Source organism: Chlorocebus sabaeus, chromosome 22 (genome assembly GCF_047675955.1).
Source record: "Chlorocebus sabaeus isolate Y175 chromosome 22, mChlSab1.0.hap1, whole genome shotgun sequence".
Taxonomy (NCBI): domain Eukaryota; kingdom Metazoa; phylum Chordata; class Mammalia; order Primates; family Cercopithecidae; genus Chlorocebus; species Chlorocebus sabaeus.
In genome coordinates this window covers 43,368,742-43,392,626 of record NC_132925.1, presented here as the reverse complement: position 1 = coordinate 43,392,626, position 23,885 = coordinate 43,368,742, and the positions used below count along the sequence as shown (strand labels likewise).

At 44.7% G+C, this 23,885-nt stretch overlaps 1 protein-coding gene across 4 annotated transcripts in view; it reads left to right on the top strand.

Annotated features, from left to right (window-relative positions):
* MYLK (myosin light chain kinase) overlaps window positions 1–23,885 on the top strand; it is a 276,708-nt gene that overhangs the window by 133,575 nt on the left and 119,248 nt on the right. For all 4 annotated transcript variants that reach the window (XM_007985581.3, XM_038003419.2, XM_007985580.3 and 1 more), the window contains 7 exons: window positions 796–1,003; window positions 13,617–13,665; window positions 14,561–14,726; window positions 16,078–16,243; window positions 18,223–18,241; window positions 19,435–19,970; window positions 20,549–20,755. In XM_007985581.3, coding sequence (XP_007983772.2) covers window positions 796–1,003; window positions 13,617–13,665; window positions 14,561–14,726; window positions 16,078–16,243; window positions 18,223–18,241; window positions 19,435–19,970; window positions 20,549–20,755 — 1,351 coding nt within the window. The remainder of the gene's footprint in view (window positions 1–795; window positions 1,004–13,616; window positions 13,666–14,560; window positions 14,727–16,077; window positions 16,244–18,222; window positions 18,242–19,434; window positions 19,971–20,548; window positions 20,756–23,885) is intronic.

The window sequence follows — 23,885 nt, the reverse complement described above, 5'->3', positions numbered from 1 at the left end:
TGTAACTTTTCCAGTGACCACATTAAAAAGTAGAAACAAGTGAAATGAATCTTAATACATTTAATTCAATATATCAAAAATACTGCTTTTCAACATCTAATCAATATTTTTAATTATGAGGTATTTTGACCTTTTTTGTATTGTCTTTGAAACCCAGTGTGTAATGCACACTTACAGTGCAACTCATTCTCACTGGGCACATTTTGAGTGCTCCATCACTATCTGTGGCCAGTGGCTACCGTGCTGGGCAGTGCAGGTCCTGAACCTTGCTACTCAAGGTGAGTTCCAGGGACCAGCAACATCATTAGCATCCATGAGCTTGTCCCAGCTGCAGAATCTCAGGCCACAGCCCGGACCTGTAGAAGCAGAATATGCATTTTAACAGGATCACCAAGTGATTTATTAGCATGTTAGAGTGAGAAGCACTGGTCTAGAATCCCTATACTCAGTCCTCGCCCCCTGGGATTCTAATCTAATCGGTCTACGGTGGGGCCTGGGCACTAGTGTTTTTTTTTAAGCTCCCCTGGATGATTCTAAAAGGCTACTGGGCTTGAGAGTCATTTGTGTAGTGGGCTCTGGAGCCAGGATGCCTGACTTTGCCACCTTCTACCTTTGAGACCTTGGGAAATTGCCAAAACTCTCTGTACCTTGATTTCCTTATCTGTAAGATGAGGATGAAATGGGGGTGTTATGAGGATTAAATGAGTTAACACATGTAAAGCACTCGAACGATACCTGACACACAGAGAGTACTCATGAAATACAGACTCTTACCCTTTCTTCTTTTTCTTGAAGATCCGGGGTTACCCAGAGCCCCAGGTGACGTGGCACAGAAACGGGCAGCCCATCACCAGCGGGGGCCGCTTTCTGCTGGATTGCGGCATCCGGGGAACTTTCAGCCTTGTGATTCATGCTGTCCACGAGGAGGACAGGGGAAAGTATACCTGTGAAGCCACCAATGGCAGTGGTGCTCGCCAGGTGACAGTGGAGTTGACAGTAGAAGGTGAGTTCCAGGAGGCCTGAGTCCAGGAGGGAGCTGAGCTCTCAGTTTCCCCAAGGCCTGCAGCTCCTGCCTTAGCCCTCTCTTGAAGGATGGAGGAACTGACAAGAGAAAACACACCCCATCCTTGAACTCAGGACCTTCCAATCTAATGGGAGAGATGTGGTCCCTGCGAACAAGGGAGGCATCCAGGAGACAATGTTTGTCAAACTAGGTATCACCTGTCTCCTGCTTGAGCCCTCCCCTGGCTTCCTCTCACACTGCAGCTGAAATTGGACTCCTTAGGATGGTCTTACAGAGCCCCACCCAATCTGGCCCCTCCCTAGCTCTCAGACCCATCTTCTATCACTCTGCGCCTGCTCAGCACATTGTGGTCACACCCACCTCTGGCCCTTCTTTGAGCAAGGCTACAGGGCCTTCACCCTTGCTGTTCCTTCTGTAAAGGAAGAGCCCTTCCCTCAGCCCTTCACCTGACATTCCCTTCACATCCTTCAGGTCTGTGCTCAGATGTCCGCTTCTTAGAGGCCCTTTCCTGACCATGCCAGCCCTATGATTCTCCATCCTCTCACCCCACTCGAGGTTTTTCTTTTAGGACGTATCACCATCTCACACTGCAGTGTCTCCTTCATCCCGCACCACTAAATGGAAAATTTAGGAGGAGATGGACTTTCTCTGCTCCTTGCCTTATCTCCAACATCTAGAAAGCTTCCTGGCACATGGTAGATACTGAAATATTTGAGGAATGAATGAACAATGTTTATCATAATTAACATCATCTTTAGCGTCATTATGAAATAATACATGCTCATTATTAAAAATTATGTAACTCAGAAAAATATGTAGGAAGTAAACACATCAATGTGTTAACATATTAGTTAAAAGTAATTGCAAAAGCCACATTACTTTTGCACCAACCTAATATTCTTGTCTTTTTCCCTGCTTTGTACTTTAAAAAATTCTGTTAACTTTAAAACTTCCAGGAGAAGCATTGGACCATAAGTAAAATGTTTTTTTGCTACTAGTGTGTCCTTCTGCCATACTGAAGCCACTCCACTGGAAAGAATCTCTCTAGTTTAGGCACCTGGCTGATATTTAAAGCCTTGATATGAGGAAGGACAGGGGGTCCGTCAGCCCATCAGAAGTAACACAAGGTTCCCTTGACACTTCCCGGCCTTTCTAAGCCTGGAAGTTTATAAATCAAGGCTCAGACTCATTTTTCCTCTTTCAGAAGACTGTCCTCCCAATCTGGCTTTCAGGGGACACTAGATGGAGAATTAACGTAGTCAGGGAAGGTTCCAGAAGGGGGTGAGGTGCACCTGGGCCAATGGCCACCCTTTGCCCTGTTTTCCCTGTTTCCCCACACCACAGAAGGGCCAACAGGCTGTTTCACAGAGCGGAGCATGCATAGTTTGGATGCTTTCCTTAAATTCTTTAACTGAGTGACTCACTTACTCTAATGACCTTTGAGTGCTTGTGGCTGGGGCATTCCGGATGGAAAGTGACCCCTGCTCAGAGCCTCAAGATGGACCTCAGCTCTGCCATCCTGGTGCTGTGCTTTCCCCTACATGAACCCCCTTTCAGTGCCTGAACTTTGTGTTGACACCTACAAATAAAAATTACCCTGTTCCCTCTTCTGAGTTCCTGTTTAGAGCTGGGGAAACTGAAGCAGCACTGAGTTATGAGTTTGTGCCAATGAGATACGTGACTCTAAACCTCTGCACCTGTCTTTCTGCAGGATAAAGGGTTTGACTTTGGTGGTCTCTACAACCTGGACTAGCCCTTGTTTTCCGTGATCCACATTAAGGGAGGACTGGAGTCTGTTAGGAATGCAGGGGAAACATATAAAACCTAGATAATATGAAAACCTTTTCTTCAGTCCCCACTATTCAGGAAGTGAGATCTGATGTCACGATCAAGCAGGGAAATGTTTAGTAGCTCATGGTACTCGGGGCAGGGGAAAGGGAATCAGGCTGAGGGCTGTAAAGGATGGAGAGCAGGCCAAGGCTCTCAACCCCTCCCCTCCCGTTTGGTTTTCATTTGGGGAGACTCAGGCCCTCAAATTAAAATTGAAATACAGTTAATCAAAATAAAATTAAGACATAAAATGTGAGATGCTTTCAGTCTTCTAACTCTAGGAGATAGAGAACAGCCTAAAGGATGCAGCTCTTTAAATGTGTGTGAGTCCTATGTACATTCTGCTTCTGCAGCAAGGCCGGTTTTAAGCTCATGTGTGATTTGGGGCCACCCCAAAGACCTAGTCCTGAAAGAGTCCACTCTGGGCCCTTCTGCCATGGATAAGTTGTTGGCTGTGCCAGGCTAGCCCAACCCTTTACAAAGGAAAACTAGCAGCCCACCTGCCTTCCCTCCAGCTCTCTGTGCTATGCTTCTTACTTGGAGTGAGCAGAGGTCCAGGAATTCAGAGTGTAATTCATATGTGGAGTTTTGTAATCCTTTAGTGGTCAAGTTTAGGAGGCAGTGTTGAGCAATGGAAAGAAAGTCAAATGGTCTTGGATTGAATTTTAGCTCTACTAATTTCTAACTATGGAGAAATTAACCTTCCTAAGCCTTACTTCCTTTTCTGTGCCTTGGAGTTCATGGCTGCCCCACAGTGTGGTATAAGGATAAGCACAGCTAGTAGCAAATAGCACCCAGAAAGTGGTAGCTTCATCATTATTTGAACTGGCATTTGCATCCTTAGAGCTACTTAAAAAGGGAAATCTGCAAGAGAGAAAGATTCCTCATCTGACTTTCAATTTGGTGATCAGGCCCAAGAAACATTCAGGATCCCCCAAGAGAACGAGTGCCTTGATGAGAGCCATGCCTTCATCAGGGCCTTACATTATGGAAATCAACCGTGGTCTGAGCCCCTGGAAGCCTCCCTGAAGCCAGCTCTGACACTTGCCCACCTCCAGAGGGCAGGTCATGAGGCTTGGTGCAGAGCAAGGGAGACATGGTACCTGCCCTCTGAGAACTTCTTCTCCAGTGGAAGACCACAGACCTGTCCTGTAGAGATTTAATGTGAGCCATATATAGAAACTTTTTTTTTCTTTTTTTTGAGACAAGGTGTCGCTCTGTTGCTCAGACTAGAGTGCAGTGGTGTAATCTCAGCTCACTGCAGCCTCGACCTCCTGGGCTCAAGCGATCCTCCCACTTCAGGCTCCCAAGTAGCTGAGACTACAGGCATGCACCACCACACTGGGCTAATTTATGTGTATATATGTATGTATTTATTTATTTTTCCGAGACAGAGTCTTGCTGCGTCACCCAGGCTGGAGAGCTGTGACACGATTGACACGATCTTGGCTCACTTCAACCTCTGCCTCCTGGGTTCAAGCAATTCTTCTGCGTTAGCCTCCCAAGTAGCTGGGATTACAGGTGTGTGCTATCACGCCTGGCTAATTTTTGTACTTTTAGTAGAGATGGGGCCTCACCAGGCTGGCCAAGCTGGTCTTGAACTCTCCTGACCTCGTGATCCGCCTACCTCAGCCTCCCAAAGTGCTGGGGTTACAGGTGTGAGCCACCGTGCCCGGCCTTATGTATTTATTTTTTTAAAGATGGGTTTTCACCGTATTGCCCAGTGTTATGTAATCTTAAGTTTACTAGTAGCCACATGTTCAGATATCAGGTAAAACTCATTTTAATAAAATACTTTAACCTATTAAATCCAAAATATTACCATTTCAATGTATAATCAATATAAAAATTGTTAATGAGATATCTTGCATTCTTCAACATCTCGGATGTATTTTACACTTATAGCACACCTCACGTCAGACCAGCTATAATGGCAAGTGCTCAGTAGCCACAAGTGGCTAACAGCTACTGTTTTGAACAGCGCAGTTCCAGAAGCTGCCACCTGAATAGGAATAAACAAGGTTTACACAGAACAAAAAGAGAAAGCCACATGGATGAACAGGTGTTGATATGGTTTGGATGTTTGTTCCCTCCAAGTCTCTTGTTGAAATGTGATTCCCAAGGTTGGAGATGGGGCCTGGTGGGAGGTGATTAGATGTGGATCCCCCATGAATGGCTTAATACCATCCCCTTGGTGATGAGTGAGTTCTCGCTCAGTTAGTTCACGTGAGATCTGGTTGTTTAAAAGAGTCTGGGACCTCTCCATTCTCTCTCTTCCTCCCTTTCTTGTCATCTGACATTTCTGCTCCTGCTTCACTTTCCTCCATGATTGTAAGCTTCCCAAGGCCCTCACCAAGAGCAGATGTTGGTGTCATGCTTCTTGTACAGCCTGCAGAACCAAGAGCCAAATAAACCTCTTGTCTATGTAAATTACCCAGCCTCAGGTATTTCTTTATAACAATGTGAGAACAGACTAACAGGTGGTGAGTAGTCCTGGGTCATCACACATCCACACAGTGAGCCTCGGACATGAGGTAGAGTGAGTGCCCAAATGGTGGGTGTGCCCCAGCCCCAGTGGTCTCAGTCTGAGAAGGCCTTTGACACTTCAAGGACCAGAGAGTCACTGCAGGTAATAAAGGGTTAACTTTAAGGACATAAGCTCAGGAGCCCAGGGAAAGCCAAACTGGCAGCCCCCAGAGGAGATCCAGACCTCAGATGGATCACCCACCTTACAGGATTTGTTAGTGCAAATGCATGTGCACAGAACTCACCTGGCGAATCTGGTTGAAATGCAGATGCTGATTCCACAGGTCTGGAGCAGAGCCTGGGAGTCTGTACTTCCAGCCTCTAGTTGATGCCATGCTGCTGGTCCACAGACCACTCTTGGAGTAGCAAGGAGGGATTTAATTACATATGTGATATATTCCACCTAGTACAGTGATTCTCAAACTTCAGCATGCATCAGAATCACCTGGAGGGCTGCTGAAAACACTGACTGGGCTGGAGCCATCTGCCTGGGTCTCCCCTCCCAGATGGTCCAAGCACACCTCCCCCGTACCCCCAGCCACCTCTCAGTGCCACAGCTCCTGCTATCTACACCCGCATGAAACCACGCGGTGCGGACCAAGGCTCTGACTATGTAAGAGAGAGAGAGAGCGAGCCAGCCACACTGTGACAGCAGAAGGGAGAATGACCCCCTGTCACAAGATTTAAGGGAGAAGAGTAGCCCTGATGACCACTAATGCAGCTCTGGAGGTGCCACTGACACCAGGATTCTTAGGCCACCTTGAATTCGTAGGAAATGCTCCTGTGCCATCTTTTGTTGCCACTGCCCTTTTTCAGGGACAGATCTCAGATTCCTTTTATCTTCACGTTGGTGAAGTTTTAAGTCCATGTCTATACTGGCTGAGTTTAAAATTATTGTGTTCCTCCTGGATGTTCGTCATGGCTCTTCTTTTCATTCTTTTGGCTCTTATTTCTTTTGGACTGTCTTCCTTTATCTAACTTTTCTACCCATCCGAAGGACCTATAATTATATTTCCCATTTATGTTCCTTATAAATGCTTTTCAGCCGCTGAAACTCCCCAATGACTCTTCATTTTCTAGGGGTATATGCCGTATTTTTTAAAATCTAGGCAGAATCTTAAAATACTCTGAGTTTTTGTCCTTTTCTGTCTCATTAGAGTTAACAATATAAATGTGATAGAGAGGAATATTATTTTTTTTGGCCCCACCAGGCTCTTTGCTGTAAAATAGTCATGTGTTCGAGACTGCCTTGGCAGAAGCAGCCTTACTCATGTAGTGTACAAGAGTTAGCTGGAAAGTTACTTGGTCTCATTCTTTTATATATATATACATATATGTACACACACATATACAAACACACACACACACACACACACACATATATGGAGTCTCACTCTGTCGCCCAGGCTGGAGTGTAGTGGTGCGATCTTGGCTTGGCGTGATCTCGGCTCACTATTACCTCCGCCTCTGGGGTTCAAGTGATTCTCCTGCCTCAGCCTCCTGAGTAGCTGGAATTACAGGTGCACGCCACCACGCCCAGCTAATTTTTGTATTTTTAGTAGAGACAGGGTTTCACCATGTTGGTCAGGCTGGTATTGAACTCCTGACCTCTTGATCCACCCACCTCAGCCTCCCAAAGTGCTGGGATTACAGGTGTGAGCCACCATGCCCAGCCTCATTCTGTTCTTGAAGGATGACTTCCAAATTTCCTTAGGTGGACTCTTCCCTCCTTTAGCTTCACCATCCACTTTGCCTTTGCCTCTTTGTCCCTCCAAAATATGCATGGGTTGCCCTTGCTGGCCCAACTTAGATTTTTGCCACTGAGGCTGCCTCCTTCTTTTTCCATCTCATATTCCTCCACCTCCTTCTCCCATCTCCACCCCTGGCCCTTTGTGGATTTAGGCTTTTCCCAGTTGCTTATAGTTCTAGCCTCTTCTTCATTCCTCAGATTTTACTGAACTTTGTGCTGGGATATAAAGAACAATAAAGCTCAAACTCCTAGCCTCAAGCAATCCTCCTGCCTCAGCCTCCTGAGAAGTTGTGACTACAGGCACATACCACAATGCCTGGCTTCACAGTTCTTTATACTTGAACTTATTTGTGTTTAAATTGTAAATAAAGCTGGGCATAGTGGCTCACACCTCTAATCCCAGCACTTTGGGAAGCCAAAGTGGGCAGATCACTTGAGGTTAGAAATTTGAGACCAGCCTGACCAACATGGTGAAACCCCATCTCTACTAAAAATATAAAAATTAGCCATATATGGTGGCGGGTGCCTATAATCCCAGATAGGAGGCTGAGGCAGGAGAATCACTTGAGCCGGCATGGGGAGGCTGCAGTGAGCCGAGATCACACCACTCCACTCCAGCCTGGGCGACAGAATGAGACTCCATCTCAAAAATATATAAAAAATAAAAATAAATAAATAAATTGTAAATCAGTATTTTAAATGTTTTTCTTCTCCACTAGAACTGTAAGCTCCATGAAGGCAAGACATGTCTCTTTTTATCAGTTACTGAATCCCCAGGGTAAAGAAACTAGCGCAGGGCCTGAGCCATGATAGGTCTGCCCTGTAGAAAGAGCTCAGTAAATATTTGTTGACTGCCTTTGTATCTGCCTTTGGGACTTCATCCCCTGTACTAAGAAAGGGATTCAGTTCCTAGCATATATAAGCACTAGTCAGAGCTTCAACAAGCAGGCTGACATGTACAATAAAATCCAGAATAATATCTGAGCCTTAAAAGAAAGGCAGAGTGCTTCAAAGAGGAGAATCTCTGCAAAAATGTTATTCACATTGAGCAATTTCAGTGACCGTTAGTTTTGACTTTTTTCATTCCTTTTTGCTTCAATACCAAGTTTAATATTCAACCAGAAATTCTGGTTCTAGGCACTTCTCTAGAGGTTTTATTAAGCCACTGGCCCTAAACAGAGACAGTATCACCCTTTAGGGGGCACTTAGGAGATGGTGGTCCTTTTGGTTTCCCAGTAATTGGGAGAGTTGCCGGATTTAGGGGGCAAGCACTAGGGGTACAGGATGGGCTTCACAGCAAGAATATTTTCCCAGTTCCTCACAATCCTACCAGAACAGACGCCACAAATATATAAATTGGTGGTTCCTTAGTCTTCAATAATACAAAAAAAAAAAAAAAAAGTCTTCAAGACATTGTAAAACAAGCCTAGTAACTGAAGAAATGGTCATCGTCTAGAGGGAAGATTAAAAGGAATGAAGCTATAGCTCCAAAATTATTGAAAAATTTACTCTGCACAAATTTTCTACTAAATGAAATATAACATTTCTATCTATATCTATAATTACCTCATATAATTGTATATATAGATAGTGCTGTTACTATACTATTGCCCTGAAAATGTGGACCAGAAGAGACTTAAAACTCTTAATGTTAGAAGCAAATAGTATTAAGTTAATGGAGATGCATAAAATGTAGGCATCTTATTGACTTTTATTGCCATCTCACATTTTTTAAAACTTTGGGGAACAGTAATAAATCTATATTGTAAAAAGATTGTGTATTGACATTATTTTTTAGAGATGACTGGTGTTTTCATCCTAACACATGTCTTCTTTATAGTCTCTTGTCATCACTGTTCCTTCGTCCAAACCATTCACTGAATGTATATTTCAAGGTAAGGTGGGATTTTACCTTGAAATCCTGTGATAACTTTTACTGTGATATCTTTTTTACTACTCAACCCCATATCATAAAACGGAGAACTGTTTTAACACCACATTAATACATTAATCATCTTTCTAAAAATATGCTCTACTTCAGTGGTCTGTAACTTGTCTTGCTATGTTATCTTCTTTTAAAGTTATTTTCTTCTTTCTTTTTTATGTAATACATCTTTTTAGTTGAGTATTCTAGTGTCCACTTGTAGACCTGTGCTCTTTCGCTTTGTTGTGCTACTTGTACAGTATGATTTTTCATCACTCACTTTTAGATCTAAACATCCATTAAGAGTTAATGCAAGAATCAGCCATTTCATTGTCTTCTAATGTGCCTGAGCACTGACATATTGAAATGGTCATGCTTGAACAGTTGCATATTGAAATCCACATTTTTATAATTCACTTTCCCTCTATATCACTGTAATGCTTTAGTTAAGGCTTTACATTTATTTTCTTTTTGAAATTATCACATATGTATATATGTGATTAGAAGGGAATTTTGATCAGGGTGGCATAGGGGTATCAGTTAATATGTGTTATAAAAAGCAGATATTTTTTCTGATAGAGTGGAGAACCACTATTTTAAGTAATCCTCAAAAAACACTTTGAAGTTGGTTACAAGTAGGGTGACTGCTCCCCACTTTTCCTGCAACAGTCCTAGCTTTCTCCTGTTATCTTGGCATAATTATTAATTGCATCTCTCTCAATGTTGAGAGTCTGTGTTTGGATGATCAATTATATCGCCACACATTTTTAGAAGCATTTTGGCTCCTTTCAATTTTGATCACATTATTCACTTTTTGAGCAGTATGTTCTGACCCAGTTCAGTCTTTCTGTATCACTTGACAAACAGAGCTAGGTCTACCTTATCCCTTCCACCACTGAACTTCCCAGTCCTAAGACCTGCCAGCATTCTCTTTTACTTGTCTTTGAAAAATCTAAGATCAAATACCATCAGTGTGTTGGTCTCTCCTTTTTCTCAGCAACTTGCTTCTGTCCTCACCAATTCTCTTAACTCAACTCTTCTATTTTTTGCATTTCTACTTTAGTCCCCTTTCCACTTATTTTTCTACATAGCCTTACTGTTCTGCCAGATTTTCATACTTTTACAAAATCAATTTTGCCTTATCTAACAATTTGCAACTTCAGATTTTTCCTATAAATAGACCCTGTTAGTAATTTTAGCCCAAATTCTTTTTGTTAGTAAGTTTAGCCCAAATTCTTTAATATGAGTTAACAGAGATGTGAACTCTCTGTTAACTCATATTAAAATAAGCATCCGTCATTTCCATTTTTAGCTGACTGCTTTATGTGTTACGTTTTCATCATACCCTCTTACCCTGACATAGAAGTATCTCTCCCCAGCATTCTTTTGCTATTCTTTGGGGAAGTGCCATGTTTTTGCTTTTATTTTATTTTTTAAGGAACAAAGGAATTTAAGCCTTTTGGATTAAGATGCTTAGCTCCCAAGACGTTTTAAAATGTTCAGTCTATTTTTTTATTGTGGTAAAATATACATACCTAACATAAGATTTACCATTTTAACCATTTTAAAGTGTACAATTGTCATTAAGTGCATTCACAGTGTTGTGCAGCCACCACTGCTGTCTCATTCCAGGACTTGTTTATTACCCCCAATGGAAACCCCATAACCATTGAGCATTAATTCCCCATCCCCTCCTCCCTCAGCTCCTGGCAACTATGAACCACCATCTTTCTCTATGGATTTGCCTCTCCTGGACATTTCATATGAACAGAATCCTATAATGCATGGCCTTTTGGGTCTGAGCTCCTTCACTTAGCGCACTTATTTCAGTGTACATCCATGTTGTACCACGTGTTAGTACTTCATTCCTTTTACAGCTGAATAATACTTCATTTTATGGATATACCACATTTTGTTTATCCATTTATCAGTTGATTAGTCTAATTTTTATGAAATCTTTATTCCCAGATGAAATGACTGATACAGTAGCGTGGGTAGTGCAATGGATGGTACACAGATATTTTGTGGTGAAATGTTAGAGCCTGGATAATGCTGTTGTATAGAGCATGTTTAGAAGGCCCTATTCATCCTCTATTTGGATGCCAGATTTTACTTTCTTCCTCCCTGCCCCCTTTTTTGCAACTAGATGATGTTTTTCATGTTTTGTTTCTTCTTTACCATTATATTTATAGGTTTTAGAAAATACAGCTGAATAAAATTACTCCGAGTCCCACCACCCCCAAAATAATCAGTATTAATAACATGATACCTTTTCTTCTGGTTATTTTCCTGTCTTTGGGTATTTTAGTTTTACCTAATTATGATCACATTAAATAGGTAATTTTGTATGCTGGTTTTTCTGCACAAAATGTATTTATTTAACAAATATTTAAATACCTACAATGTGCTGGGATTTGTTCTGTATACCTCTGATGAGTGAATAAAAAGTTCCAGCGGGGATATGGGTTGGGGTCTTTAGCATATAGATGATATTTAAAGTTATGGGACTAAGACCTCCTGGGGGAAATTAGATGGAGCTGGGGAGAGGCCCAGGACTCAGCCCTAGGGTGCCCCAGCATGTAGAGGTTGAGCAGAGAAGGAGGTTGAGAGAAGATGGATAACCTGGTAAAAGCAGGAAAGTCTAGAAGAGAAAGCACTTTGAAGGGGAGTGGGACCTTGTGTCAAATGCTACTGAGCTTCTGAGTGAGATGGAGACAGAGTGTCAACCATTGGGTTTGAGGAGATTGTGGTTGCGATGGAGCCCAGTGGTGCAGAGAGGATCACAGCCCATGTGGAGTGTGCTGAGGAATGAATGAGATAGTATCCTAACATGTACCTGCACGTTTCAGATATTCTTCAACATAATTTAATGGCAGAATAAGACGTCTGATTGTACATTTTACCTAACTACTTATTTTCTTCCTACTCAGTGACATTTATGTTGCTTCTAACTTTCACTATTACAAAAAAGATCAAAGCGAATACCTGTGTAAACTTTCTTTTCTAACTTGAGCGTTGTTTCCTTTGAATGGAGTCACAGAAACAGAGGTGCTGGCCCAAGAGCAGAGCGTCTTTAAAGCTTATGGTTTTTCCTTACTCAGATATTTCCAGAAGGACTGGACAGTTGGCTCTGCCTCCGGCAGCGTCTGAGGGTCCAACATCTTGACTGTCAGTTGGGTCCTTTCAAAATAAATCTCTCCTTTTATCAATTTAGAAGTTACTTTTGAATAGAGAATGGAATGACAAAAACCAAAACACTTTAAAAAATGAAAACTATACACAGCTCACTAAGTAATGTTAAACAGAAATGCCTGTATAGTAATCAGCAGTTATATGGACCCACAACTTAAATGTGATGCGAGTGTTTGTTATTAATCCCTTTTCACTAAGGTTCTGGTGGAACCTTAAACCAGGTGTGGCTGATGAAAATACTCAGCCATGATTTTTCTCCTCCACACCTATGTTCTTACACAGTCATATAAATGTGATCGAAGTTAAGGAAGTTTACTCTTTTGCAGTAAACGCCCTGCAAATTCCCCACAGCAACTGTCTGCTGATATCAGAGGATGACTCTACCCTCCCTGGGGTAGGGTTTTATAAACATCCCCAGCTTGTAGCAAAAGGAGAACAACTTTCAGGGTGATCATCATCTCAAAAATGACCTATTCCTCCCACCACACCCCTCAAAATAAAACTCCCACTACTTTCGAGTTATTTCGTGGTCACATTGTTAATCATCCCTCCCAGCTGCAGTAGCTGGATGGAAGGAGCTGACCCCAGCTGCCTTGCTGGCTTTGCTATATAATGGCTTCCTGCCTAGCATGGCAGCAGCTCACCCAGGATCAGCAGCACCCAGTAGGACAGCACCTACTACGGCCACATCATCTCACCTGGGACTGATTGGCAGTGCCCGGCATAGCAGCGCCTTGCCCAGGACTGACAGTGCTCAGTGTGGCAGCACTGCAGATTCTGCAGGAGGTGCTGGCTCTGCTGTAGCTTATCTGCAGTGATCTGTCCTGCTCCCTTTCAGCTTACTGCTACTTGCCAGGCCTTAAGTGGAAGAATGGAGTGTTGATTTGTCAGTCGAGAACAGGTGTGGTAAGAGATAGGCATGGACATCTCCCTCCTTCCCTTTCACTGACAAAATGTTCTGGAGAGGTCCTGGATCACCCCAAATAATCCCCAAAATGGAAAGTGGAGCACACCACCTAACAACTCAGCAGGGTGGTTGAGAGTTCTAGAATCTGGCAGACCTGGGTGAATTTCTGCACTGTTACTGACTCTATGACCATGTGCAGATGACTTAACTTTTCTGAATCTTATTTCCCTCATCTGTTTAACAAATAGGATAATGTAGTACCAGCTTCATAAAACTGTTGCAAGAAATTCACATGATAATGTATGTAAACACCTACCATAGTATCCATAGTGACACAGCCCATGCTCAATCAAGATTAATAATCACCATCACTATCCTACCCACCCCTGCTGTTGAATCTTTTTTACTTTCATTGCTCCAAGTTTGTGGCTCAGACCTGACTCATCAACCCTTTTTCTTGCAGGAAGTTTTGCAAAGCAACTTGGTCAACCTGTTGTTTCCAAAACTTTGGGGTAAGTCCTGAATTTTCAAGACAGAGTAAGGGTTGGATCGCTTTCCTGCTGACTTGAGCAGGATAGGTCTGGGGAGTAAGTCTTCTTGGCTCTCCTAGGTTATAACAACCACAGTGCCTCGGAGCCTAGTGCAATGAGATATGTCATTTACGCAGCACCTCCTGACCTGGCTGCCTCTGTGATTGGCCCCTTTGACTGGCCCAGCTGCTAAATGCTAAGGAAGTGGGAGAGGTGGCCAGAGTCTGCAGTGCACTCTAACAATCAAGGCAATAGTCAGAAGATTGAAATAAGCAAACCCAGAAGAGGCGGGTAGCAGTAGCTGCTGTAACGGACAAGCCTCAAATCACAATGGCTCAACCCAGGGAAAGTTTGTTTCTTACTTAAGGAAAGTTCAATTCAGATATCCTGGAACAGGTGGAGAACCTTCCACATTATCTTCCAAGAGCCCAGGCTTCTTCCATTTTATAGCTTCATCTTCTGTGCCCTTGAGCCCATGCTGGGCCTTCTGCATCTCACCAGCAGAGTGGACGAGAGACTGCAGAGCCTCACAGGAGGCTCTTAGGAGTCGGCCCTGGAAGTGGCATACAGCTCTTCCACTTATGGTTTCCTGGCCAAAATCCAGGCTTTCAGCCAGAGCTTAGTGAAATTCAGGCATACCTAACTGCAAGGCAGGCTAGTAAATGAAGTCTAGCTGCATGCCCAAGAGATAGAGGAAATAGGTTTTGGTGCCACACATTTTTCTAGAGAGAGCATGAGAAAGTTTCTGAGGCATAAAATTGGGAAGGCTACACTTTGATGGCTTTTGACCTCAACTTAGTGCCTTTGGGTGAGGTGGAGAGAGGACGGTTGAATTGCTGCCTTGTCTGGGACTAGATTCTCTGCCAATTTCTTACAGGGATAGATTTTCAGCTCCAGCAGTGGAGACCCGTCCTAGCATCTGGGGGGAGTGCCCACCAAAGTTTGCTACCAAGCTGGGCCGAGTTGTGGTCAAAGAAGGACAGATGGGACGATTCTCCTGCAAGATCACTGGCCGGCCCCAACCGCAGGTCACCTGGCTCAAGGTGAGGTTTCTGTCTGCCCTGACCCTGATCCAGCCTGTATTACTCTGTTCTCATGCTGCTAATAGACATACCCAAGACTGGGTAATTTATAAAGGAAAGAGGTTTAATGGACTCACAGTTCTACATGACTGGTGAGGCCTCACAATCACGGCAGAAGGCGAATGAGGAGCAAAGTCATGCCTTACATGGTGGCAGGCAAGCGAGCGTGTGCAGAGGAACAACTCTATAAAACCATCAGATCACGTGAGACTTATTCACTATCATGAGAACAGCATGGGGAAACCCGCCCCATGATTCAGTTGCCTCCCACTGGGTCCCTCCCACAACACATGGGAATTATGGGAGTGACATTTCAAGATGAGATTTGGGTGGGGACACAGCCAAACCATATCACAGCCTTAGGGACCCTGAAAATTCAGGGTTAGACCCTTCAACTAGTAGGAGTCTTTTGATTCTGTTCCTCCTGTTTCAGGTAGTTCTCAGGGGTTCTCTGTATGTTTGTTAGTGATGCATGTTCCTGCCCCCATTACAACTCTCCCTCTGTTACTCAGAACACAGTGTTCTGACAATTCTCACACACACAAAATAACAGAAAACTTCTGAGTCAAGACAAGCCTGACAATCTCAAGAGAGTGGACTGTGAAGTTAGGGTACTAGGTGTCAAGCCACAGCTCCCTGGTTTATAAAGCCTGTGAAGCTGGATAAGTCATTTGATTTCTTGGAACCCTGGTTTCCTTATCTGTGAGACAGAAATACCACTTGCCTCAAAATATTGTCGGGAGGCTCCATGTGGAAGGGATTTATAAATCATTCAGGGCTGAGGGAAGTGAAGCTTCAGTGGGAGAGGTGGGCGGGCAAGGGAGGCAGTGGCATGGGGTTGGGGATGGCTGTTAAACAGGGCAGTAAGGATCCAAGGGGAACAGGTAGAGTCATGGCCAGGGGAATAGGTTTTTCAGAGATAGAATGCCTGGGTAAAAGTGGGTATTGACACATTTTACCTGCTTCGTAATTCTCTTGAACTCCCCTAGGAAAAGGCTAAAAGGAATAGGGAGCTAAGGAAAAACTGAAGTGAGGAATATGGGGTTTCCTACCTCAAACTCAGCCTCCTTTGAAACCGTTTCCAGGCATCTGCTCTAAGTGGGACAGAGCACCACACCACATCCATAGACCTCAAATCAGGGCCCCCGAACTGTTTAAAGTCGGCTCTCTGAGCGCATTGACAGGGCCCACAGCAGAGGGCGCTGCTGCCCCGGCCCTGGAGTCTGTCCCGCCAGGATTGGCAGGAGGCAGGAGGACACAGCCAGTAGGGAAGCAGATTTGTATGACCAAGTTACCCCATTGCCATCCACAGGGAAATGTTCCACTGCAGCCGAGTGCCCGTGTGTCTATGTCTGAGAAGAACGGGATGCAGGTTCTGGAAATCCATGGAGTCAACCAAGATGACGTGGGAGTATACACATGCCTGGTAGTGAACGGGTCAGGCAAGGCCTCGATGTCAGCTGAACTTTCCATCCAAGGTATCGACCAGTGGAGGGCTAGTGCAGAACGATCCCTGCCTGGTGCCACACCCTCCTAGAGGAGCTGCTTGTTCACTGCGCACCTGTGTGTGTATACACGTGGCCCACTCACACACCCACGCACTCCCCAGGGGCAGATCTTTCTTTTTTTTTTTCTTCAGACAGAGTCTTGCTCTGTCGCCCAGGCTAGAGTGCAGTGACATGACCTCAGCTCACTGCAACCTCTGCCACCCAGGTTCAAGTGATTCTCCTGCCTCAGCATCCTGAGTAGCTGGGACTACAGGCACGCACCACCACGCCTGGCTCATTTTTGTATTTTTTGTAGAGACAGGGTTTTACCATGTTGGCCAGTCTGACCTCAAGTGATCTGCCTGCCTTGGCCTGTCTGTGCTGGTATTACAGGCGTGAGCCTCCCTGCCCGGCCGCCAGGGGCAGGTCTTTGACAAGAAGAAAGGGTGAGCAGGGGCAGCACTGACCTGGCCACGGAGAAGATGCCCTGCACTTGGCTACCACCTTCCCTTGTGTTCCTCTACTCTCCCCCTCCATGTCTTCAGTCCTTTCTTCTCACCTGGACTCACTTTTGTATCTTTGATTGCCAACTGGAAGAATGAACGTTGCTAACATCTTGCCATCACCCCAAATTTAACCTGCCCAGAATTTACTCATAGTTTACTCTGTCCTTCAAGTCAGGCGATCCTTTGACTTGACTCCCTCTACCAGGGTTCCCATGTTTCTTTACACCCAGACTGGACTTTCCAGCATCCTTTTGACCCCTGCCTCTTTCTCCTTGAGTCATCAGCCTTGTCAGTTCTTCCTTGGAAGTCTCGTTGAACACGTCTCCTCCTTACACTTCCTTGGTTCCTGAGGAGGTCCAGGCTGGTCCTTCCAGGAGGTCAAGGAAGTCCAGGCTGAGGAGGGAGTGCGTGGATGGGGAAGGGGCTGCACGTCACTTTACTGGAGCAGGAACTCGGGGGTCAGGAAGGGAAGTGGCTTTCAGTCCTTCCTCCTTCTGTGTCCCCCTCTTTTCTTCTGATTTTTCTCTTCTGCATCTCCTTCTCAGAAACGATTCCTCCTTGCTCGTTACTTTTTTTGGCCCGGATATTTTTCACAATCTACAGAGAGAAATATATTTCACAGTACATTGCAACCCAAAACATGTATATGTAGGTAAGCAAGTTTCAGGAAACCATTCCGACTGTACTGTGCACAGTGCGCGCTGGTATTCTCTACTTCACTTGACATCATTAAAACAAGAAATCCTGTCCTGACCAGAGAACCTGACTTGGTGGCTCACTGCTAGATAAGGAGCTGCCATCAGACACCCAGAGAAATGTGTGCCTGCCCTGGCGTTGAGTTAAATGCTGTTCCCTCCTGGTGGACTCCATGACAAAATATGGTGCCTCATATTTGTTTTAAAATACTCAAAAACAAAAGAAAACAAAAATGGATAGATAAGACCGGCAAAATGTGATATCTCCTTAATCGTGGTGATGGCTTTCAGGGTTTGTTCTATCTTTCTACTATTGTATATTTTGAAATCTACCATGATAAAATTTGATAAAAAATATAGCAGGAAAAATATGTATTTTATGTTTTTTCTTTGGAGAACTGGGTAACATTAACAGTGTGCTTTTCTGTACAATGGTAGGCTACAGCGTTTGGGTTTGGAATTTTCAGTAGATGTTTGTTTGTCCCTGGGTTGGTTTTTTTTCCTTCTGTTTAGTGAACAGAAATAGATTCCATGCCCTCAGGGTATGGTAGCACCAGCCACTATTAAAAAGCCCAAAGGGCAGCACCTGAAGCTTTGACAATGTTCTCCAGAGCTGGGGGGAACTCACAGGCCAAAGACATTCAGCACCAGGGAAGCTGGAAGGAGCCAGCTGGCTGGGACCACGGTGATGGGGAAGTGCCTGGGGAGGGAAAGCTTGGTGCATACGGCATTCTACTAACAGTCTTTCCACCCTTCCCCCTTTTTCCAGGTTTGGACAGTGCCAATAGGTATGTCTAGGCTTTGTGACTTTTATATTTTCCATCTTGAAATGCCCTGCAAGGAAAGAAGGGATGTTATCGAGAAATGCCCTGAATTTCTGAATCATCTTATGGGGCAGAAGAATTGGCCTTTTGGAGGGTGTTGTTTTATTTTGGGTGTTTTGTCTTGTTCTCCTAGTGTAATATGACACACAGGTTCTATCTCAGGTTGCTGTCAGTATTGAGACTGGAAAACTCTATCACCACCTTTCTCAGTATCTACACAGTCTTTTCTCTGGTTAGCGTCCTGAGGAAGAACACTGCTCTGAGAAGGCCACCTTCCTCATTCCAGGGCGGACTCTGTTCCCTCATCCAGCCCAGACCCAGCAGGAGCCTCTTTCCTGTGTGTGAGGCTCAGTGCTAGATGCTTGGGTGTGCAGGGGTGGGCGTAGAGGAGGGCTTCAGCAGAGCTACACAAATGCTCATTACCAACTGGGATGTGTCTGTGAGGAAGGACAACAGGAAGGCACTGATTAGAATAGAGGGGCCAGGAAGCCATTTCGGAGCTTGGTATTTGAGCTTAGACCTGTGCAAAGGAATGTTAGCTAGTGAAGACAAGCTCAGGGAGTGTGCTCTGAAAAGCAGGGATAGTGTGTAGAAGCTGTGAACCAAGAGGTGAGCCCATGGGGACCCAGAAGGATGCCAGTGTGGCCACAGCCTGGTGAGGGGTGGGACGGTGTCTGTACGATCAGGAGCAGCCAGAGCTGGCATTCCTGTGGGCCCTCTTGTGGGGCTCAGTTTCATTCTTAATGTAGTGGAAAAGCTGTTGGAAAATTCTCGGGCTTGAAATGACATAATTTGATTAATGTTTTTAAAGGATCGACTATAGTCACTGTATAGAAAATAGATTAGAGAGGGCAGAGTGGACATGGGACACCGGAGGCAGGGGCTGAACTGGGGAGGCACAGTGGAGAAGGGAAATGTAGGGAAAGCAGGGCTCTGCAGGGCTGCAGGGCAGGCACGTGTCGGGAATGGCTGCTTGTGCTCTGGCTTGGGAAACTGGGCACGCTGCAGAGAAAGATGCTCTGACTTGCTCTTAACTTGTGGGCTTTTGTGACCCCTGGAATCCATGCTTGTGATGAGTAATGTGTGTGAGTAACCAGATGATCATTCTATTCTCCCCTCTCCTCACCCACCCTACCCCCACCCTCACCACCACACAGGTCATTTGGGAGAGAAACAAAAGCCACCAATTCCGATGTCAGGAGGGAGGTGACCAATGTAATCTCAAAGGAGTTGAAACTGAACAGTCTGGAGGCTGCAGCCGAAAGCAAGAACTGCTCCAGCCCCCAGAGAGGTGGCTCCCCAGCCTGGGCTGCAAACAGCCAGCCTCAGCCCCCAAGGGAGTCCAAGCTGGAGTCATGCAAGGACTCGTCCAGAACGGCCCGGCAGACCCCGGTCCTTCAGACGACTTCCAGCTCCATCACCCTGCGGGCCGCAAGAGTTCAGCCGGAACCAAGAGCACCAGGCCTGGGGGCCCTATCACCTTCTGGAGAAGAGAGGAAGAGGCCAGCTGCACCCCGTCCAGCCACCTTCCCCACCAGGCAGCCTGGCCTGGGGAGCCAAGACGTTGTGAGCAAGGCTGCTACCAGGAGAATCCCCATGGAGGGCGAGAAGGATTCAGCATTCCCCAAATTTGAGAGCAAGCCCCAAAGCCAGGAGGTCAGGGAAAATCAAACTGTCAAGTTCAGATGTGAAGGTGAGTAGAGGTAATTAGGGTCACCAGTTGCCAAAATGTAGCCCCTTGGTGGCCACTCTCTTCCTTCAGCACCCAGCTGGTCTGCACCTCCTATATCCACTCATCTTCTTGGGCTAGCTCCCCTAGAAAACCACCTTACGGAGCCTTCCCCTCAGGAAGGACTCATTGTAGAAACGCCCTTTACTCCAGAGAGACCCCTAACAGCAGCCTGTGGTTTGCTGTTGGATAGAGTGCCGGCCCTGTTCTTACCACCCTAGAAGAAACACCCTCATTATTGCCAACATCAGAAAACAAACCTCATGGTCTCCTCCGCCCTTTGGTCCCCTTGCCTGGCTTTGGCCAACCTGGAGACCTGGCCCATCACCCTGTACTCATCCTCCTCAAGGCCCCTGAGTCTGTCTCAGGAGGTTTCGTCTTGTGGAGTGTGGTTGAGGGTGAGGAAGCAGACTCAGAGATGCGAGGGCAGCTCCACACCAGACTGATCCCTTTCCTCCAGCTCACGCCTTCCCCACCTACCTCACAAGCACGGGATGCTCTGCAGGGCACAGGGAGCTCATGTTCTTCACCTGGCCCTGTAGTTTCAGGGATTCCAAAGCCTGGAGTGGCCTGGTTCCTGGAAGGCACCCCCGTGAGGAGACAGGAAGGCAGCATTGAGGTTTATGAAGATGCTGGCTCCCATTACCTCTGCCTGCTGAGAGCCCGGACCAGGGACAGTGGGACATACAGCTGCACTGCTTCCAACGCCCGAGGCCAGGTGTCCTGTAGCTGGACCCTCCAAGTGGAAAGTGAGTACACTTCTCCGGGTCACCCTGCATTCTCTGTGGGACAACCAGTCATGGGGTGCTTTACCTTCTGCAGATGGTTCATCTCCTACAGTCCCCTGCCTTGGTGCACAGCCCGACAGAAATGTCACCCCCAACCACATGCCAGGGCCAAGTATGTTGCTCCAGGCCAGTGATTCATAATCAGGAGTTCACATCAGAATCACTTCAAAATCAACATGCATGGCCCCACGCCCAGCCCAGCTGACAGCTGCCTTTCCTAGGTCCCTCAGCTGTTCGAATAGTATCGTGACTCACGTTTGTAACCACAGAGAACTGAGTGTTTATTAAATATACAGGTTTAGAGTAATGTGAGATGATGTGGGATCCCACATCTTTTATGTTTATTGTACTGTCTGTTTATAAAAGTAATGTATGTTCATTGTGGGGAGTTTAAACAATATATAATCTTATGACTCAGAAATAAATTATATTTTAATGTTTTTATACAAACTTACCATTGTGGTATTTGTATACTGCTTTCTATCCCAATTTGCCCATGTGATATTAACATCTTTTTGTACAATTCTTGGAAAGCATGACTTTTAGTAGCCATATAATATTGCATGGAATGGCTGTATCTAATTTAGGTATGCTGTTATTTGTTGAATTAATTAAATTGTTTCCATTTTCACTATTATAACATACCTATGATAAATATTATTGTACCTATCTCTATAAAATTTCCCCCTTACTCTAAATGCATGTGTAGGCCCTCCACCCATGCCATACACTTGAGAAATGTATTAACAAATACCACAAGAGTAGAATCTGCAAATTGCAGGCTGCTGGAAACTGTAGAACAAATAACTTTCACCCATTTTTTTTTCCACATACAAATTGCAAGCAAAAAAAAAAAAAAAGACACCCTACAGAAAACTTAGATTAGAAGGTATATAGTAACATCAACAATTACAATAATTTTTTATAATCTTGTACCAACTCTGACTGAGATAATCTTTAAAAAGTTTTTATGGGAACATCAAGAAAATTTGGACACTGATAAGATTTAATATAAAGGAATTTGTGGTGTTTTAAGATGTGATGGTGGTCTCATTACTTTTTTTTTTTTGTAAGTTCATCTGTTTGAGAGATATATCCTGAGTTATTTACTGATGAAATGATATGGTTTTTTATATTTGACTTAGAAATAATTCATGTTTGGGGAGCACTGACAGGAGTATCAATAAAATAATATTGATACAAATAAAAGTTGAGAGATTGGTACATAGGAATTCACTGCACTGCTTTGTCTACTTTTGTCTATGTTTGAAAATTTTCCTAATGCACATTTCTAAAAGAAAAAAAAAACTTAGTGATGTATCCATATAGTAGAATGCCAGACAGCATCCTGTAGACTGATGCCAAAACATGTTCAAGATGCACTAGGAAGGGAGAGGAACAAAGTGCAGGCTCACGTCTAAAAGGAAGAAAAGATCTATGTACACACATGCAAAAGATGCCTGTGTGTGCGGACATCATTTCTGGAAGAGCACACAAGTCCCTCTAGGAAGGGGAACTGGGGGTCCACAGGAAGGAATGGGGCATCTTACTTTTCACTGTATACTATTGATTCACTGGGATTTTAACTATTGTTTAACTGGGATTTTTACTAATCTTGTGAATTCCTTTACAAGAAATATTATCCATGCCATTTGGAGGTGGGAGTGCCAGTAGGAAGAGTTCACAGGTCTAGGAGATCAAACCTCATCATCCAGGCCAGGTTTCTGTCCCTGCGTGGGGGACAGAAATTTGGTGTCAGGTCCACCACAGGTTAATGGCGTATCCAGAGCGCCTAGATTCTCCTGTGGCTTCTTCTGCTACGAATTTTTCTAAGTCTTGTAGAGGACTATTTTTAGCCTGTTTGCATCATGGGGTAATATATCTCAGGTTGATTCCCTATCTTGTTGTGTTTTGTGTGACAACTTTGAGATATAATTCATGTAACATAAAAGGCACCCTTTTAAAGTATACAATTCAGTGGTTTTTAATATATTCACAGAGTTGTGTGGCCATCACTATCATCTAATTTCAGAACATTTTCATTACCCCTCCCAAAATATCCTACCCATTAGCCATCACTCCCTGTTCTCCCATCCCCACAACCCCTGGTAGCCACTCATCTACTTTTTGTCTCTATGGGTTTTCCCCTGCTGAACATTTGATGTTAAGTGGAGTCATTCAGTATATGGCCTTTCGTGTCTGGCTTCTTTCTCTTAGCTTAATGTTTTCAAGGTTCATCCATGTTGTAGCAGGTGTTAGTACTTCACTCATCCATGTGGCTGAATCATACCCTATCGTATGGATATAGCATGTTTTGTTTATGCATGCATCAATTGAGGTCCATGTGGTTGTTTCTGCTTTTTTTTTTTTTTTTTTTTTTTGAGACGGAGTCTTGCTCTGTATCCCGGGCTGGACTGCAGTGGCCGGATCTCAGCTCACTGCAATCTCCGCCTCCCGGGTTTGCGCCATTCTCCTGCCTCAGCCTCCCGAGTAGCGGGGACTACAGGCGCCCGCCACCTCGCCTGGCTAGTTTTTTTTGTGTGTGTTTTTAGTAGAGACGGGGTTTCACTGTGTTAGCCAGGATGGTCTCGATCTCCTGACCTCGTGATCCGCCCGTCTCGGCCTCCCAAAGTGCTGGGATTACAGGCTTGAGCCACCGCGCCCGGCCTGTTTCTGCTTTTTAGCTATGGTGAAAAGTGTTGCTCTGCACATTTATGTACGAGTTGTTTTCAATACCTGTTTTCAGCTTGGAGGTTTAGACCACATATATTGTTGGGTCATAAGGTAATTCTGGATTTAACCCTCTGAGGAACTAACAAACTCTTTTTCACCATTTTACATTCTTCTAGCAATGTATGAGTGTTGCAGTTTTTCCACATTCTCACCAATACTTGTTATTTTCTTGTTTGCTTGCTTGCTTTTTTTAAAAAACAAGGTCTTGCTTTGTCAGTGGGGCTAGAGTGCAGTGGTATGGTAATAGCTCACTGTAACCTTGAACTCTTGGGCTCAAGCAATCCTCCTGCCTCGCCTCCTGAGTAGGTGGGACTACAGGTGCTTGCCACCACACTTGGCTAATTTTTTTTTATTATTT